The 20,854-nt window shown below is 45.3% G+C and overlaps 2 protein-coding genes across 24 annotated transcripts in view; both read left to right on the forward strand.

Moving 5' to 3' along the window:
- Positions 1-20,854, forward strand: part of LOC106604876 (protocadherin gamma-C5) — a 174,320-nt gene that overhangs the window by 136,160 nt on the left and 17,306 nt on the right. Inside the window, exon 1 of one of the 23 annotated variants that reach the window (XM_082975196.1) lies at positions 1-1,530. This exon is cut by the window's left edge and continues 1,271 nt beyond it. The exons of 19 other annotated variants lie outside the window; for them this stretch is intronic. In XM_082975196.1, coding sequence (XP_082831322.1) covers positions 1-1,530 — 1,530 coding nt within the window. Of the gene's footprint in view, positions 1,531-9,553; positions 12,221-16,782; positions 19,511-20,854 lie in introns of those variants that run through there. 3 more of the 23 variants (XM_014199970.3, XM_014199967.3, XM_014199968.3) reach the window with 3 other exon arrangements.
- On the forward strand, positions 4,006-9,508 carry LOC123743099 (protocadherin gamma-C5). The gene has a single exon (XM_082975199.1). It carries the CDS (start codon positions 6,097-6,099, stop codon positions 8,563-8,565), a length of 2,469 nt encoding a protein of 822 aa, XP_082831325.1. The 5' UTR covers positions 4,006-6,096; the 3' UTR covers positions 8,566-9,508.

A 20,854-nucleotide genomic window follows, 5' to 3' on the forward strand; every position in this document is an offset into this window, starting at 1 on the left:
TTAGATTATGAGAGTGCAGCTTATTATCGTATAGACATTACTGCTGTAGACAAAGGCATCCCAGAAATGGAGGGACACTGTCGGGTACAGGTAGAAGTAACAGACGTTAATGACAATGCTCCCGAAATTGTCCTCACCTCCAAACCTAGTCCAGTGCGCGAGGACGCACCGAGTGGCACGGTAGTGGCTTTGATCAGTGCCCGGGACCTAGACTCCGGTATTAACGGTAAAGTAACGTTACAACTTCCAAAAGGCCATCCTTTTAGTCTGAAACCTTCCTTTTCTGATAATTACGCACTGGTCACCAGCGGTGTTTTAGACAGAGAGAGCTCCTCAGAGTATAATATTGAGATAACAGCCACTGATTCGGGCTCCCCTCCCCTGACTACCAAGAAAACTATACCGGTCAGTATCATTGATGTCAACGACAACCCCCCTAAATTCTCTCAGCCCTCCTATAATGTCTATTTAAAAGAGAATGGACCACCAGGATCCATGTTATCCTCAGTATCTGCATCTGACCTGGATTTCAGAGATAATGCCAAGATCTCCTACTCCATCCTAGAGTCCAAAGTGCAGGACGTCTCTGTATCCTCCTATGTGTACATTAACTCTGATAACGGTAGTATCTACAGCATGCACTCGTTTGACTATGAGAAGGTAAAGGTGTTTCAGATTCTGGTGCAGGCCAAGGACCACGGCTCTCCCTCTCTGAGCAGCAACGCCACAGTCCATGTTTTTATCCTGGACCAGAACGACAATGCCCCCGCTGTTATTTACCCCTCCGCTGCCCTGGGCTCGCTCTCTCACCAGAAGATGCCCCGCTCCGCTAAAGCAGGTCACCTGGTTACTAAGGTAACGGCCGTGGACGCAGACTCGGGCCATAACGCCTGGATCTCATATAAACTGGTGGAGGCCACAGACGCGTCTCTGTTCAGTGTCAATCTTTACACAGGGGAGGTGAGGACTAAACGCTCTTTGTCTGAACAGGACGACTCCTCTCAGAGGCTGCTTATAGAGATACAGGACGACGGGGAGCCGGTCCAGTCCGCCACGGTCACACTGGCAATACTGGTAGAAGACGGGCTCCACGAACCCATCTTGGACCTCCGGCAGAAAGCGCCAGAGCCTAGCAAGAAAAGCGGGAGAATCACCCTGTATTTGATTCTCTCTCTGGCCTCAGTGTCCGTGCTGTCTCTGGTGACTTTTGTCATCTTAGCAGTCAAGTGCGTTAGAAACAGCAGGAGCAGCGGTAGTTGCTGCATGAGACGGGACGACTTGGACGGCTACAAGAACCCCAACAGAAACCTGCAGATCCAGCTCAACACTGACGGGCCGATTAAGTACGTGGAGGTCCTGGGAGGGGACATGTTGTCTCAGAGTCAGTCCTTCAGGTCCTGTCTCTCTCCCATGTCAGAGTTCAGTGATTTCACCTTCGTTAAGCCCAGCAGCACCACCGACTTTAAGGAGATGATCAACGTCCTAGACGCGTCTTTACCCGACAGCGCCTGGACCTTTGAGAGCCAGCAGGTGAGCACTGTAGTGACGTGTACTTTAATTGTGACACTTGGCTATTGATAACAACTTATGTCCTGTATTCTGCTCTGTGATGCTTGTTCATTTGTGACGGATAGGCTATCAGCCATAGAATTAGGAATTAGAATCCTTGGAGATCTATACTGAAGCCATAGTATTGTAGTTTAATAGGATCTCTGTACTCTCCAACCATGAAAAGATGTCTACTTCATAAGTTTGCCTTTCTGGTGGTATTTGGTTCTGGTCTTTCTGATTTATACGGAAAATATCTTGGCAGTAATTGGCTACAAGGTTATAATTGAAAACATGTATTTATTGTAGTTTCATGAGCTCAGCACAAGAAAAAATGCTCAAATGGTGTGTTTTTTAGATGAATCCAAGTTCGCATGTGTATTATTTAGCAGCTGACATATGGCCGAGTTTATATTGGGCCTATTGAGTACATACAAAATATCAAATTACTTATGGTTGTGCATGATGTTTGCTCTATCAGGGATCCGTTATCTAAAAGGCTCAGGATTTCAGCACCATTGTTGTGGATAGCGACACACTCTGGTTGCTGAATCAACTGTGCGGTTTTGTGGAAGCGACAGCAAACAGTTTGAGAGGTCGAGACAGAGAAGGTAAACAGAGACATTTATTTTTTCAGAATAAGTGCTGCTCAGTTAATATTTATATAAACTCTGCATATATAATGTTCACGTAAATATTTTTTGTATATTTGTTTTATCCTGTTTTACATGTTTACTCATTCTTTAGGCCTAACTAAATTCTGTCCTTACTAATGTATTTATTATACCACCAATATTGATAGTAGGGGAGAGTGGGGTAAATTGAGCCGTTTTTATGTCCAGCATCACTCTGTAAATAAATAAAATTAAATAAAAAATAATAAAAAAAGGGAAATATAGTATTATTTCTAACAACGATACAGTATCTACATATATTTCAGGATGTTGTGTATCGCTGGAAATAATCAGAATTCATGTAAATATTACAGCTTTTAAAACATAGCTTGTCCAAAAATGTTGGTCTCTTGGCAAAACTTAGTTGTGTAAGTTGAGCAGCTGGACAGGGTATGTTAAGGCGCCTATACACATTTCTGTACTGAATGAAATATTACCACTACCTTTTTAAAACCAAATCGCCATCACACTGAACACTGCCCTATTCCATCTGGACAAGAGGACTACCTATGTAAGAATGCTGTTCATTGACTACAGCTCAGCATTCAACACCATAGTACCCTCCAAGCTCATCATTAAGCTTGAGGCCCTGGGTGTCAACCCCGCCCTGTGCTATTGGGTCCTGGACTTCCTGACGGGCCACCCCCAGGTGGTGAAGGTAGCAAACAACATGGACAAACTGAAATAGTCCACCCACACAGACAGTGTGGTGAAGAAGGCGCAACAGCACCTCTTCAACCTCAGGAGGCTGAAGAAATGTGGCTTTTCACCTAAAACCCTCACAAACATTTACAGATGCATAATTGAGAGCATCCTGTCTGGCTGTATCACCGCCTTGTATGGCAACTGCACCGCCCACAACCACAGGGCTCTCAGAGGGTGGTGCGGTCTGCACAACGCATCACCGGGGGCAAACTACCTGCTCTCCAGGACACCTACAGCACCCGATGTCACAGGAAGGCCAAAAAGATCATCAAGGACAACAATCACCCGAGCCACTGCCTGTTCACCCCACTACCATCCAGAAAGCGAGGTCAGTAAAGGTGCATCAAAGCTGGGACCAAGAGACTGAAAAACAGCTTCTATCTCAAGGCCATCAGACTGTTTAACAGCCATCACTAACACAGAGAGGATGCTACCTACATACAGACTTGAAATCATTGGCCACTTTAATAAATGGATCACTAGTCACTTTGTTAATGCCACTTTAATAATGATGTTTACATATCTTCCATTACTCATCCCATTTGTATATACTGTATTTTATACCATCTATTGCATCTTGCCTATGCCGCTCGGTCATTGCTCATCCATATATTTATATGTACATATTCTTATTCCATCCCTTTACTTAGATTTGTGTGTATTAGGTAGTTGTTGAAGAATTGTTAGATTACTTGTTGATACTGCTGCACTGTCGGAACTAGAAGCACAAGCATTTCACTACACTCACAATAACATCTGCTAACCATGTGTATGTGACCAATAACATCTGCTAACCATGTGTATGTGACCAATAACATCTGCTAACCATGTGTATGTGACCAATAACATCTGCTAACCATGTGTATGTGACCAATAACATCTGCTAACCATGTGTATGTGACCAATAACATCTGCTAACCATGTGTATGTGACCAATAACATCTGCTAACCATGTGTATGTGACCAATAACATCTGCTAACCATGTGTATGTGACCAATAACATCTGCTAACCATGTGTATGTGACCAATAACATCTGCTAACCATGTGTATGTGACCAATAACATCTGCTAACCATGTGTATGTGACCAATAACATCTGCTAACCATGTGTATGTGACCAATAACATCTGCTAACCATGTGTATGTGACCAATAACATCTGCTAACCATGTGTATGTGACCAATAAAATGTGATTTGATTTGATGTTTTTTTCCCAAAACACAATTCAATACAATCACAATTGCTTTTTTTGTCTTTGAATAATTTTTAAGCATCTTTTAACGCAGATGCAACACCTAATAAACACTTTGTACTTAAAAAAAAAAAATCAGGGGCCTCGTTTATAAAAATGTTCTTAGATTTATACTTGAACTTAGTTGTAAGATTATTTCCGACGGTGTGGTTGCGTTCGATTCATAAAAGATACTGAGCATAAAAAACCTTGCTTACGCAGGTTCTAAGAAGCCCATTTGCAACTTATGCACCTGTGATCTATAAATCTCAAATTAACTTTTAATTGACGGCACCTGAACGCGCCTTACAATCAGCGATTTCCCCTTATAAAATGCTAGCACAAATGAGGGTTTAGTCAGGAATAGCCATGGATCATAATGTGCAAAAAAAAGTCATTCCGGTCTCTGAAAACTCTCTCCCTTCTGAAAGCACGGTTTTCAATGTCTTCCAGTAACACAACAATGGTTACTTTTTTCTAATTTGACACACTATTTATAGAACCTCGCATCCTGTTTTTAATTCAAAACACCTTGCGTCTGGCAAATAATTCCTCGCACCTTTAGTTGATAATTCCTAACAAATTGTTCACAAAGCTAATGCAAAGTTCACCACAGGCTTGGCGGCATATGCGTTCCAAACCGCAATCCCCCTACATAACCAGCAGGAAAATCACTTCCGTCAAGTCGAGACTTTGCGTAGAGATAAGATCATTTCCACGTCAAAGTCAGGTTTTTATAAATGACTACTTATACGTGCTTTTATGCGTAAGTCAGACTTAAGATCAAAATGTATCGTAAGTCCATTTTATAAATGAGGCCCCAGGCCCTGTTGTTACCTCATACCCCAGCAATAATGCTGTGCATTATGCCTCAACTTAACCCAAGCTAAACATTTTAGACTATATTAGCCCACACAGCTACTGTAAAAGGATGCACTTTCAGGTTAAGTTTAGGACCTCATGTTGAAGCTTATAGAGACCCAACTGATGTACAGAACAATCTTAAAAGTATCTACTTTTGTTTAGATACAAGCATCATGAACCTCTAACACAATAAATTAATTTGACTTGGTGAAAATCCGTTTTTTGGACATAAAATGCTTACCACTTTTTCTATGTGGTTTCTTCTTTCACAGACTCCATGAAATGATGACCTTTTCTTAAACATTTGGTCGAATTATGCATTTTGTGTTTGGTTTCCTAGAAACAAGGGCAGCTCAACTTAACCCACTCTCTCCCTATGCCATATTGTATATTATAAACTGGGTGGTTCGGGCCCTCAATGCTGATTGGCTGACAGCCATGTTATATCAGACCATAGACCATGGGTATGACAACAAACATGTTTTTTTACTGCTCTAGTTACGTTGGTAAGCAGTTAATAATAGCAATAAGTCTCCTCGGGGGTTGTGCTATATGGCCAATATACAACGGCTAAGACCTGTGTCCAGGTTCTCTGCGTTGCGTCGTACGTAAGAACTATTCTTAGCCATTGTATATTGGCCATATACCACACCAACTCGGGCCTTATTGCTTAAATAAAAAATACAGTCACTTCATCCACTCCCTCTCTCTATGCCAGTTAAAGTCCTTAGGCAGAGCCTGGCTGCTGTGGCTTTAAGAAGTCTATTCTGTTGGCCCCTTATTGGATGCTAGAGCTGCATACTGTGCACCAATAGCATGCAGAACTGTACAAAGAGATCTACTCCCTCCCCCCAGCCTCAGCACAGTAACCCCTTACAATAGTCAGAGCTGGAGGAGAGAGAGGGATGCGCTCACATTCACGGAGACACAATATCATCTAAACACTTTATCCTTACCGTGATACAACATTTATAGAAACATGCTAAATGGAATATGCGTTCTGGAGATGAATTTTGATATGAACGTGTTTGTTCTGGACAGTATTTTTGGAATTGTATTATAACGGATAAGAGATGACAAAGAGAGTGGGATACCGAGCCTGGAGATGGCTGGCTCTTTGGTGGCATCATTTCTTCCTCTTGTGGAGTACAATAGACGGACAGACTCGCTACACCATCCCGGAGGAACTGAAACAGGGCTCTGTGGTAGGAAATCTAGCCAAAGATCTGGGTTTGGGACTATCTGAGTTTTTTGACCGTAAACTTCGTGTCGCCTCTGAGGCTGGTAAGCAGTATTTCAGTGTGGATGCGGGGAAGGGCGAGCTGGTCGTCAATGAGAGAATAGACAGAGAGACTTTATGCGGACAAAGCGCCAGCTGCGTTTTACCTCTGCAGGTTGTCATTGAGAACCCGTTACAGCTGTATCGTGTTGAGGTGGAAATACAAGATATAAATGATAATTCTCCAAGTTTCCCTTCCAAACAACACCCGTTAGAGATAGCTGAATCAACTGCGGCAGGTGTACGTTTTCCCTTGGAAAGCGCACAAGACCCAGATGTGGGAAGTAATTCTCTAAAGTCATACATTCTTAGCAAAGATGAATGTTTTACTTTAAAGGTAAAAGAACTCTCTGGCGGCAGAAAGGTACCAGAACTAGTCTTGACCAAAGGTCTGGACCGAGAAAAAAAAACTGTCCATCGTCTATTGTTGACAGTTCTAGACGGGGGCAACCCAGTGAGATCCGGAACCTCGCAGATAACTATTACAGTTCTCGATGTGAATGATAATGTTCCCGTTTTTGAAAATCCAGTGTATAAAGTTTCTGTAAGTGAAAAAAGCGCAGAGGGCACTTTCATAGTTAATCCTAGAGCAACAGACGCCGATGACGGACAGAATGGACAGATAGAATATTCGTTCGGTGTCCATACGCCAGACTCGGTGCTATCTGTGTTTGAGATTGATTTTCTAACAGGAAAAATCATTTTAAAGGGGCAATTGGATTTTGAGAGCGCTGCAAATTATGAAATTGACATCAGTGCGAAAGACAAAGGTAGCCCTAGAATGGAGGGACACTGTAGTGTGCAGGTAGATGTAGCAGATGTAAATGACAACTCTCCCGAAATCATTTTAACCTCCAAACCAAGTCCTCTGCGCGAGGACGCACCCAGTGGCACGGTAGTAGCTTTGATCAGTGCCCGGGACCTAGACTCCGGTAACAACGGTAAAGTGAAGTTAAAGCTCCCGATAGGTTATCCTTTTAGTCTGAAACCTTCCTTTTCTAATAATTACGCTCTGGTCACCAGCGGTGTTTTAGACAGAGAGAGCTCCTCAGAGTATAATATTGAGATAACAGCCACTGATTCGGGCTCCCCTCCCCTGACTACCAAGAAAACTATACCGGTCAGTATCATTGATGTCAACGACAACCCCCCTAAATTCTCTCAGTCCTCCTATAATGTCTATTTAAAAGAGAATGGACCACCAGGATCCATGTTATCCTCAGTATCTGCGTCTGACCTGGATTTCAGAGATAATGCCAAGATCTCCTACTCCATCCTAGAGTCCAAAGTGCAGGACGTCTCTGTATCCTCCTATGTGTACATTAACTCTGATAACGGTAGTATCTACAGCATGCACTCGTTTGACTATGAGAAAGTAAAGGTGTTTCAGATTCTGGTGCAGGCCAAGGACCACGGCTCTCCCTCTCTGAGCAGCAACGCCACAGTCCATGTTTTTATCCTGGACCAGAACGACAATGCCCCCGCTGTTATTTACCCCTCCGCTGCCCTGGGCTCGCTCTCTCACCAGAAGATGCCCCGCTCCGCTAAAGCAGGCCACCTGGTTACTAAGGTAACGGCCGTGGACGCAGACTCGGGCCATAACGCCTGGATCTCATATAAACTGGTGGAGGCCACAGACACTTCTCTTTTCAGTGTCAATCTTTACACGGGGGAGGTGAGGACTAAACGAGCTGTGTCTGAGCAGGACGACTCCTCTCAGAGGCTGCTTATAGAGATACAGGATGATGGGGAGCCGGTCCAGTCCGCCACGGTCACTTTGGCAATACTGGTAGAAGACGGGCTCCACGAACCCATCTTGGACCTCCGGCAGAAAGCGCCAGAGCCTAGCAAGAAAAGCGGGAGAATCACCCTGTATTTGATTCTCTCTCTGGCCTCGGTGTCCGTGCTGTCTCTGGTGACTTTTGTCATCTTAGCAGTCAAGTGCGTTAGAAACAGCAGGAGCAGCGGTAGTTGCTGCATGAGACGGGACGACTTGGACGGCTACAAGAACCCCAACAGAAACCTGCAGATCCAGCTCAACACTGACGGGCCGATTAAGTACGTGGAGGTCCTGGGAGGGGACATGTTGTCTCAGAGTCAGTCCTTCAGGTCCTGTCTCTCTCCCATGTCAGAGTTCAGTGATTTCACCTTCGTTAAGCCCAGCAGCACCACCGACTTTAAGGAGATGATCAACGTCCTAGACGCGTCTTTACCTGACAGCGCCTGGACCTTTGAGAGCCAGCAGGTGAGAAGTGAACTGTAGCATTGTGACGAATTGGATTGTTGGATGCAGACGGTTTTATGACGTTTGATATTAACATACAAACAACATGCGTGTATTTTTGTGTTTCAACATTCCACAACTCTAAACCTTGTTATTTTGGTAGTTTTCATTTACTGAAGATATTAATATTATGGTAGCTTATCCTTTAGACACTGTCTGATACAAAAGGCTGTAAATAAACAATGAATAGTTTTACCATTGAAGTCGCAGTGAAACTTTGAATTCCAACGGTACTTTTCCCGATTGAGCCAAATGCTGCAATGATACTTCCCTTCAGATTTATACAAATTCTATAATATTCGAAATATTCAATTCATTATTCTACCCTGTTGATTGTAACCATTAGAGAGCTATTGTGTAATCTATATCGTTACTGTAGTTGCTTTGTAGCGTCCTTCTGTGTCTTTCTGACTGGCTAGTGGACGCTTATGGGTTTCAGCACCATGGACAGTGACCCGGTTGAATGAACTGTGTGGATAGTGTGTGTAAGCGGGCAGACAAGAGAATCTTATACAATCGCTGTAAAATATATATTTTTCAGATTGACTGAAGCTCAATCGATATTTTATGCAAACTATAATCGTCAAAAATGTGTTTCCTTCCACAGACTCTTCTAGAATGGCAGTATTTTGGATGATATCTGTGCGCAATGGGAGACTATATTTTTAAACATGTCTTACACTTTTACCCATTTTTATCTACAGGCTATGGGCTGCCCATAATACATTTCCAACGAGCCAATATTAGCAGGGTGATTGTATGTTGGAAAACAGTCTTTTTAGCCGCTCTCTGTGTGTTGTGGTGCATTCAGATAGACCTCTACGTTAAGTCTGGCTGCTGTGGCTTTAAGAAATATATTCTGTTAGCCTCTTATTGGATGCTAGAGACACACACTGTGCACCAATAGCATACAGAAATGTACAAAGAGATCTACCCCCCCCCCCCCCCCCCCCCAGCCTCAGCACCTAGCACTTACAATACTCAGAGCTGCAAGAGAGAGAGATAGAGAGTGGTGCGCTCACATACACGGAAATAGAATAAAATCTCAACACAACATTATTTTTGTTATACAAAATGTATGGAAACGTGCTAAATGGAATATACACACTGGGGATGTATTTTGATATGAAGCTCTTCGTTCTGGACAGTATTTCAATGGGAATTGTGTTATAACGGATCAGGGATGACAAAGAGAATGGGATACCGAGACTGGAGATGGCTGGCTCTTTGGTGGCATCATTTCTTTCTCTTGTGGAGTACAATAGACGGACAGACTCGCTACACCATCCCGGAGGAACTGAAACAGGGCTCTGTGGTAGGAAATCTAGCCAAAGATCTGGGTTTGGGACTCTCTGAGTTTTTTGACCGTAAACTTCGTGTCGCCTCTGAGGCTGGTAAGCAGTATTTCAGTGTGGATGCGGGGAAGGGCGAGCTGGTCGTCAATGAGAGAATAGACAGAGAGACTTTATGCGGACAAAGCGCCAGCTGCGTTTTACCTCTGCAGGTTGTCATCGAGAACCCGTTACAGTTGCACCGTATTGAGGTGGAAATACGAGACGTAAATGACAATTCGCCTAGATTCTTAACAAAGGAGCTCACATTGAAAATAGCAGAATCGACAGTTGCGGGCACGCGTTTTCCTCTGGAGAGCGCAGAGGACCCCGACGTTGGAAGCAATTCGCTCAAGTCCTATGCTATTAGTAAAGATGAGTGTTTTAGTTTAAAAGTAAACGAGCTTCGTAATGGAAGAAAACTCCCTGAACTGGTCATAGAGAGAGCACTCGATAGAGAAACAAAAGCTGTCCATCAGCTGCTGTTAACAGCGTTAGACGGAGGCAATCCAGTCAGATCCGGAACTTCACAGATAACTATCATAGTGCTTGATAACAATGACAACGTCCCCCTATTTGAAAACAATGTATATAAAGTGTCCATTAACGAAAATAGTCCAAAGGGTACCTTCATGGTTAAACTTAAAGCGACGGATAATGACGAAGGACAAAATGGGCAGGTAAAATATACATTTGGTGAGCGTACACCCGAGTCCGTGCTTTCCACATTTGATATTAATCCAGTTACGGGGGAAATGTTTTTGAAAGGTGAATTAGATTATGAAAGCGCTGCAAATTATGAAATTGATGTAGCTGCTAAAGATGAAGGTATTCCGGAGATGGAAGGACACTGTAGCGTGCAGGTGGAAGTAATAGACCTAAACGACAACCCTCCAGAAATTGTCCTCACCTCCAAACCGAGCCCGGTGCGCGAGGACGCTCCCAGTGGCACAGTAGTGGCTTTGATCGGTGCCCGGGACCTAGACTCCGGTATTAACGGTAAAGTAACGTTACAACTTCCAAAAGGCCATCCTTTTAGTCTGAAACCTTCCTTTTCTAATAATTACGCTCTGGTCACCAGCGGTGTTTTAGACAGAGAGAGCTCCTCAGAGTATAATATTGAGATAACAGCCACTGATTCGGGCTCCCCTCCCCTGACTACCAAGAAAACTATACCGGTCAGTATCATTGATGTCAACGACAACCCCCCTAAATTCTCTCAGCCCTCCTATAATGTCTATTTAAAAGAGAATGGACCACCAGGATCCATGTTATCCTCAGTATCTGCGTCTGACCTGGATTTCGGGGTAAATGCCAAGATCTCCTACTCCATCCTAGAGTCCAAAGTGCAGGACGTCTCTGTATCCTCCTATGTGTACATTAACTCTGATAACGGTAGTATCTACAGCATGCACTCGTTTGACTATGAGAAGGTAAAGGTGTTTCAGATTCTGGTGCAGGCCAAGGACCACGGCTCTCCCTCTCTGAGCAGCAACGCCACAGTCCATGTTTTTATCCTGGACCAGAACGACAATGCCCCCGCTGTTATTTACCCCTCCGCTGCCCTGGGCTCGCTCTCTCACCAGAAGATGCCCCGCTCCGCTAAAGCAGGTCACCTGGTTACTAAGGTAACGGCCGTGGACGCAGACTCGGGCCATAACGCCTGGATCTCATATAAACTGGTGAAGGCCACAGACGCGTCTCTGTTCAGTGTCAATCTTTACACAGGGGAGGTGAGGACTAAACGCTCTTTGTCTGAACAGGACGACTCCTCTCAGAGGCTGCTTATAGAGATACAGGACGACGGGGAGCCGGTCCAGTCCGCCACGGTCACACTGGCAATACTGGTAGAAGACGGGCTCCACGAACCCATCTTGGACCTCCGGCAGAAAGCGCCAGAGCCTAGCAAGAAAAGCGGGAGAATCACCCTGTATTTGATTCTCTCTCTGGCCTCAGTGTCCGTGCTGTCTCTGGTGACTTTTGTCATCTTAGCAGTCAAGTGCGTTAGAAACAGCAGGAGCAGCGGTAGTTGCTGCATGAGACGGGACGACTTGGACGGCTACAAGAACCCCAACAGAAACCTGCAGATCCAGCTCAACACTGACGGGCCGATTAAGTACGTGGAGGTCCTGGGAGGGGACATGTTGTCTCAGAGTCAGTCCTTCAGGTCCTGTCTCTCTCCCATGTCAGAGTTCAGTGATTTCACCTTCGTTAAGCCCAGCAGCACCACCGACTTTAAGGAGATGATCAACGTCCTAGACGCGTCTTTACCTGACAGCGCCTGGACCTTTGAGAGCCAGCAGGTGAGCGGTGAACTGTACCATTGTAACGAATATAATTCCTGACTCCAGTGCCTTTAATATGACGTCCTATCATGAGGATTCAGAGTTTAGTTTTCCTGTAGGCTATGATGTCATAATCAGTGAGTGGAGACCGTTTAAAATATCAGGGTGCAGCTTATGTACAAGATAAACGCTCTGTAGCCTATACTGCCTTATGACGCAGCAGGACGAGGTGGAGCATATCAAACACAAGGCTACAAGCTATAAATACACTGAACAAAAATATAAACGCAACATGCAACAATTTCAAAGATTTTACTGAGGTACAGTTCATATAAAGAAATCAGTCAATTGAAATAAATGAATTAAGCTCTAATCTATGGATTTCAGATGACTGGGAATACAGATATGCATCTGTTGGTCACAGATACCTTAAAAACAAAAAGGTAGGGGCGTGGATCAGAAAACCTGTCAGTATCTGGGGTGACCACCATTTGCCCCATCCAGCGCGACACGTCTCCTTCACATGGAGTCGATCAGGCTGTTGATTGTGGCCTGTGGAGTGTTGTCCCACTCCTCTTCAATGTCTGTGTGAAGTTGCTGGATGTTGGCGGGAACTGGAACACGCTGTCGAACATGTCAATCCAGAGCATCCCAAACATGCTCAATGGGTGACATGTCTGGTGAGTAGGCAGACCATGGAAGAACTGGGACATTTTCAGCTACTAGGAATAGTCTACAGATCCTTGCGACATTGGGCCGTGCATTATCATGCTGAAACATGAGGTGATGGCGGCAGATGAATGGCACGACATTGGGCCTTACACTCTAAAAATAAAAGGTTTTTGGAGAATCCTATAGGGGTTCTTCAAATTTAAACTGTGGGGGATCCCCTATAAGTTCTTTGAATAACCCCTTTTAATGGTTCCTCAAATAACCTTTTGGGGTAAATGTTTAAACTACCCCCCTCCTCCCCTATTATTATTATTATGATACGCAAAACAATAACAACGATAACCCAATATTTTAGTTGTCTGTGTTCATTATAATTCTAGTGGCAAAGCAGAATTAAAACCTCCAAATATGAGGTAAACTCCCAGCAGAGCCCCAAGTATAACGGGTATATCCTCTGGCGTGTTGATGTTAATGTGTTGATGATCTCCGTATCCATCGCCAGAAAGATTTTTCCAGTGAATGGTGATCGAACAGGTTTCCTGTTATATTCATCAGTGTAGGGAGGGTCAAGTCTGTGAATCCCCAAAATAGTAATTATACAGATGACTAACAAAACATGCACACGACAGTATTCATACACATACCTTGTCCATAATGTAGAAGCCTATGGGGTATTCATTGAAGAGGTAAGGGAGGCGGGTGGTAAGTGGGCTCTGCATAACATACCAATACCAATTGACATACCTTTGTATGCCTCCTTGTCGGTATACCTGTAGACACAAAAGTGAGCCGTTCAGTCACCTGCACCCAATACAGCTAGACTTCAACCTTATTCTTAAAGCCTACATATTCTTACCTCTTTGTTGATTGATATCCAATGAATTGTGTCCATTTTCTGTTTGTAGAAAGATTTGCACAAATATGAAAAGATAGATGGTATTTCATAAAACAATATCGATTGATATCACACAAGGAATAAAACTTACCTTTAATTGAGGGGATCTTTACATTTTTTTCAGTTAATTGCCTGCACCTGCTGTCCTTTCAAATTCAAATCCAAATGTTTCAGTTGGGAAGTTAGGTTCCTGCAAGAACCCCCACCAACTAAGGAGGTTCTTCGATGAACCCCACCTCCTATGGTGTTCTTGGAAATACCTTTTGGGGGCCATTTTCAGTGCCAAGAACTGAAAATAGGTTATTCGAAGAACTTTGAGGATCTTAGAAGAACCCTTGTTGAATCCTTCATTTGTAGAGTATAGGATCTCGTCACAGTAGCTCTGTGCATTCAAATGGCCATCAATAAAATACAATTGTGTTCATTGTCAATAGCTTATGCCTGCCCATTCCATAACCCCACCGCCACCATGGGGCACTCTGTTCACAACACTGACATCAGCAAACTGCTCACCCATACAACACCATACACGCTGTCTGCCAGTTGAACCGGGGATTCATCCGTGAAGAGCACCTTTCTCCAGCGTGCCAGTGGCCATCGGAGGTGAGCATTTACCCACTGAAGTCGGTTACGACGCCGAACTGCAGTCTGGTTAAGACCCTGGTGAGAATGACGAGTATGCAGATGAGCTTCCCTGAGACGGTTTCTGACAGTTTGTGCAGTAGTTCTTCAGTTGTGCAAACCCACAGTTTCATCAGCTGTCAGGGTGGCTGGTCTCAGATGATTCTGCAGGTGAAGAAGCGGAGATCCTGGGCTGGCGTGGATACACGTGTTCTGAGGTTGTGAGACCAGTTGGACGTACTGCCAAATTCTCTAAAACAACATTAGAGGTGATTATGGGATTATGGTAGAGAAATGAACATTCAACTCTTCAATTCTCTGGCAACAGCTCTGGTGGACATTCCTGCTGACTGCATGCCAATTGCACACACCCTCAAAACGTCAGATATCTGTGGCAGGGGGCCGGAGAAATTCATGTTCATCACTCACCACATTAGTTCATCAGATGTACCCAAAAATATTTTTTTTCTGCAAAAAACAAATCAATGCTATTTAACTACCTACATTTTTCCTTGTTGGACCTGCGTTTACAATGTATCCAATTTCAGTTTGTGTTGTTGTCACCTTGTAGCAAGAACGGTCTGCATGTGTTGGCACATATTGCGTCATGATTGCAAGGTGTCCCGATATCTTTTCCAACTGTCCAGATATCTTTTCCAACTGTCCAGATATCTTTTCCAACTGTCCAGATATCTTTTCCAACTGTCCAGATATCTTTACCAACTGTCCAGATATCTGGTTATAATGTCCACTCTAGAATGCCCTTCCAGCCAATCAGAAATGAGTATTCAACAATGCTGCGGTATTAGATATGTTTTATTTATTTTTATTTCACCTTTATTTAACCAGGTAGGCAAGTTGAGAACAAGTTCTCATTTACAATTGCAACCTGGTCAAGATAAAGCAAAGCAGTTTGACACATACAACAACACAGACTTACACATGGAGTAATACAAACCTACAGTCAATAATACAGTAGAAAAATAAGTCCATATACAAAGTGAGCAAATGAGGTGAGATAAGGGAGGTAAAGGCAAAAAAGGCCATGGTGGCAAAGTAAATAAAATATAGAAAGTATGGGGTGCAAAGGGGTGCAAAAATAAATAAATAAATACAGTAGGGGAAGGGGTAGTTGTTTGGGCTATTTATAGATGGGCTATGTACAGGTGCAGTGATCTGTGAGCTGCTCTGACAGCTGGTGCTTAAAGCTAGTGAGGGAGATAAGTGTTTCCAGTTTCAGAGATTTTTGTAGTAGTCGCCCTAATATTAGCACCAAAACATTCTTACCGGTAGCTACATTCACCTTAATGTTGTAGCCTATGAGAATGGATGATATCTGGATCTGCAGGTTCATAAACGGTTGTAAAGTAGCTCAGAAAAATTATTCATTGTAAAACATTTTTTTAGTGTAGCTCAGTTGGTCGAGCATGGTGTTTGCAACACCAGGGTTGTGGGTTCGATTCCCACGGGGGGCCAGCACAAATGTTTTTTTTTTTTTTTTTTAAATGTATGAAATGTATGCATTCACTACTGTAAGTCGCTCTGGATAAGAGCGTCTGCTAAATGACGTAAATGTAAATGTGAAATATATTTGGCTATTCGTAACAGTAATTACATGTAGGTTTATCAAAATATGGAATTTACATCAGTCAAATGATTACTTCATTAGCTTACCAGTGAACAATACGGATTTCTTTAGGCCTATATCATAGCTTTATACTTTCTCATTAAAGTATTTTGGTAATAGGCCTACAGTAGTAATTGCACTGGATCAAACGTGATAAGTTCATATGTCATTCATTATCTGTTTTAGTAGGGCCTAATACATACAAAGAGATGTAAAGTAGGCCAAAGCTTGTTATATTGGTTATCAATGGCATTGCTGCCTCCTAGCCAAGACCAATCTGTGGTTTACATCATGGCACATGGTTCAAGCGTTATCAACACCTCTGGAAAGTAAATCGTTTGATAACCATGCCGCCTTGCGGCTAAGTCCATCATTGCAATGATCATGAGTCCATCAGTTACTTTGCGTAACTTTGCTTATATTCAATGTAAGTAGTTCTGTTCGTTGACAAAACAGAGCAACAAGTTCATACTTACTCTTGTGGTTTATACCCACCCTTGTTCGTGCCGGTCTGTGCATTAAGCGCTTGGAAATGGCATAAGTAGATTTTTTTTTAAATGATATTATTTTATGCTTCCATGGCCTCGTCGTCGTGCATTTTGAGTTGTTTTGCTCTAAAGGTAATGTCTTTAGCGTGTAACATGTCTCTAACTTGATGGTAAATCCAAAATGAGTGCCTCTTAAGTTTTCACTCACTCTCTGCTTTGTGAGAGGGTTCTGTGTGGGGAGCGAGTCCCGGCTTCTCGGCCAATAGGAAACGGGTCTTTGTGTCTGTGTCCCCGCCCCAGAGAGGAGCAGAGCAGAGGAGAAGAGTGTGGAGAGTTTTAGGCGATCCTTCATGGAGTTTTACTTTTCCTCTTTTTTATTTTCCGTATAGAATTAGGGCGTCATGATAACTTCTAAACTTCCCACCCCACTTTTTCTTAAACGGAAGTGTTTACCGACAGCCTGGTAGCGTCGTTTCCCCGAGACTATAGATGAGTTACGGTAAAATATTAACTTTAAACATTTTCCATCCCCCGGACCCCTCATAATGGAATCCAGACAGAGGAAAGGCTACGGAGGGTGGCCAGTGCTGAGGCTATGGTTTTCTCTGGCGTGCTTTACAGGCGCGACCGCGCAGCTCAGTTACTCGATTTCGGAGGAGCTTCGACCCGGGGCTGTGGTCGGGAATATCGCTAAGGATTTGGGCCTCACGGTTCAGAGGATAATTCAGAGAAAATTGCGGGTGATCTCGGAATCTAACGCGCAGTACTTCGAGGTAAACCATGCGACTGGGGATTTGGTTATTAGACAGACAATTGACAGGGAGCACATGTGCGAATTAAGTTCAACATGTTCACTACATCTTCAGATTGTACTCGAGGACCCTTTAGCAATACATCGGGTTCTTGTGGATATTGTGGATGCGAATGACAATGCGCCGCAGTTTTCCACTAAGAATATTTCCTTGGAGATATCAGAGGCGGCCGCGCCGGGCACTCGGTTCCGACTGGAGAGTGCGCACGACCCAGATGTGGGTATCAACTCTCTCCGCACTTATCACCTCGCACCCAACGACTGCTTTGTTTTGAATGTGGAAACGAAAAGTGACGGGAGTAAGTTCCCGGAATTAGTTTTAGAGAAGGCTTTGGATAGGGAGACGCAGGCCTCGTTTCGCCTGTTGCTCACCGCGGTAGACGGGGGAAAGCCGGAGAAGTCTGGGTCCACTCTTTTACTCATAAAAATTCTGGATGTCAATGACAATGCGCCCGTCTTTGAAGAGCCGGTGAAAAAAGTTAGCATTTTGGAGAATGTTGAACCGGGCACTTTAGTAACGAAACTGAACGCGACCGATGCGGATTACGGTCAGAATGGGCAGATCTCCTTCCTGTTTAGTAAATACACGCAGGACCGGGTGCTCAAGCTATTCAGCGTGGATTCTAAAACCGGGGAGATCCGTGTGAATGGCCAGGTGGACTATGAGACAGCGAATGAATATCACATCACCGTGCAGGCCCGGGATGGGGGAACCCCCGCCATGGAGGGTTCCTGTAACATCATAGTTGACGTCACTGACGTGAATGACAATTCTCCAGAGGTAACGTTGACGTCACTGACCAGTCCCATCAGAGAGGACGCAGCTCCTGGTACAGTCATCGCCCTCATCAGTGCGAGGGACCTGGACTCTGGTAAGAATGGGGAGGTGACGTTAAAGGTCCAGTCCGGCCTGCCCTTCAAACTCAACTCTGCCTTTGGTGAGCACTACAATCTGGTCACGGATGGCGACCTGGACCGAGAGACCATGGCAGAGTACACTGTGGTCATCATGGCGACCGACGCGGGCTCCCCTCCCCTGTCGTCGCGGACGACCTTCGTGGTGAGGCTATCAGATGTGAACGACAACGCGCCCTCATTCTCCCAGCCCTCCTACTCAGTGGACGTCCCCGAGAACAACGCTCCCAGCACCCCCATCACCATGGTGACGGCCTCTGACCCGGACACAGGGGACAACGCCCGCGTCTCCTTCTCCATCCTGCCCAGCATGGTTCAGGGTTCCCCCGTGTCCTCCTATGTGTACATCAACCCAGAGACCGGACACATCTACAGCATGCGTTCCCTAGACCACGAAACCCTCAACGTCTTCCGTATCGAGGTGCAGGCCCGAGACGCCGGGGCGCCACCCCGGACCGCCAACGTCACGGTGCATGTGTTCGTAGTGGATCTTAACGACAACGCGCCCCTCATCGTGTACCCCCCCTTCCCCCAGGACACGGGGCTGCTGCTGAGTGTACCCCAGTCGGCTGGGCCAGGCCATCTCATTAATAAACTAGTAGGGGTGGACCCTGATAGTGGACATAACGCCTGGCTGTTCTACTCCATCGCCCCAGGGCCACACGCCGGTCTCTTCCGCATCGCCCCCCACACCGGGGAGCTCCGCACTGCCCGCAAACTAGCCGAGGAGGAGGGCGGCTCCGCCTACGACATCACCGTGGTCGTCCAGGACAACGGCGAGCCCACTCTCTCCACCACTGTGGCCATCACGGTAACCGTGGAGGAGAAGGGCGCCAGCGACGCCGCCGCGGACAACCGGAAGACGTCTGCGATGCGTCGCACCGGCATGCCCGACATCACCCTGTACCTCATCATCTCGCTGGCCTGCGTCTCGGCCGTGTTCTTCCTCACCTTCCTCATCCTCATGGTGCGATGCCTCCACCAGCGCAGCGACCTCGGAGGGACAGGCTGCTGCTACAGCCGCCACCGGCCCAGCAGGCCCCACCATCAGAGACCCAGCAAGGACCTCCACCTGCAGCTCAACACAGACGGACCCATCCGTTACATGGAGGTGGTGGGAGGGGCTCAGGACCCCCCAGGGACACGGACCTACAGACCCTGCTACTCCACCATCTCCAGCCGAAGTGACTTTGTGTTTGTCAAGACGCCCATGATGAGTCACAACAACACCCTCAGCATGACACTCAACAGGAAGCACCTAATGAACTCAGCCATTGAGGTGAGGGCGCTGGGGGGAGGAGGCAGGATACTGGCCAATCGAGTATTGTGGAAATCACTTGACCAATGACATAGGTCTGTAAGTACTAGGTTATAAGCATTGACATTGAAGGTTTTATCCTAAGATCCTGGTCTTTGTTGACTTAGCTTACCCAATTGAGCCTGCTGACCTAGACAGACTAAGTCACGTAGCAATGCAGTATTTATCCTAAAGCCTAGTGTTGTTGACCCTCAACCCTCTCTTAATGATGTGTTTGATATAGTAGATAGCTGATATAACGGCGTCGCCCTGCTAGCCAGTGAGGGGAGGAAATGAAGGAGAGGAGAATTGCTTTAATATTTCATAGGAGACGCAGTCTCCCTCGCTCTCTCTGACTTCCAATTACTAAACAAGATCAGCAGGGAAGCAATGTTCTACAAGAGAATGAGGGAGAGAGGGAATGGACGGATAGGAGGGCAGAGAGGGGAAGAGGGGAAGAGGGGATGGGGTGGTTTTGACAGATGGAGAGGAGAGTAACGACAGATGGAAATAGATACCAGAGCTTAGAGTCATAGCATAGTGAGATAGGAAGTGGAGGGGAACCGGATGACAGAGAGAGAGGAAGAGAGAGGGGGGTGGAAAAGAGGAGGGGGTGTGAGGAAGGGGGAGGATGGAACAGAGGGAAGGAAAGAGAGAAAAGGGGGGAGGAGTCAAAGAGTAAAGCGGTGGCTGAAAAATAAAAAAGGAATTCCAGGGGTCAGCACGCGACCTCTCACTTCCTGTTGTCCTCTGAACCTTGATTGGTTCCATGCCGTGTCTGAGTCACATGGCCAACCGTGACCTCACCCTGTGTGGCTGTCTGTGTGCCTGTGGCAGCAGCTCTAGTCAAACATTCCCAACCCTCATTCCCAGAGCACTTGTTAGGAAATACCATTTCACTCTGTGTTCCGGGGTGTGGATGGAAAGTTATGTTCTGACAGTCCACATGCAGTACATGCAGAGGACCCCTCCCTGTTCACTGACTAACTGTGTATATCTTGATTTCCAAGATGGCTGCCAGTGCTCTAGTTTTGATGATTCATGTAGAGAGACTCAGTGGCCTCTTTCTCCTTTTTCATTTGTTTAATCCCTTTTTCATTTAGCCTAGCTAGTGATTATAGTTTTAGTAAAGTCCCTACAGGAAGAGGGCAGTGGGTAGTGTGCTGGTTTAGTTTGTGATAATGCCTCTTGTGTAGGCTATGTGTCTCTGGTGAATTACACAGCTTATACCTCATGATGGGAGAGCACGGGTGTTTTCCTGGTTATCTGATTTTCTATTGGTCTGTTTTTCCTTTCGTGACTGTCATGGTCATCATGACTCTCTCT

Source organism: Salmo salar, chromosome 05 (assembly GCF_965601325.2).
Source record: "Salmo salar chromosome 05, fSalSal1, whole genome shotgun sequence".
NCBI classification, from domain to species: Eukaryota; Metazoa; Chordata; class Actinopteri; order Salmoniformes; family Salmonidae; genus Salmo; species Salmo salar.

Coding starts and splice junctions, on each gene's coding strand:
- LOC123743099 (XM_082975199.1), top strand. CDS start 6,097: ATGACAAAGAGAGTGGGATACCGAGCCTGGAGATGGCTGGCTCTTTGG.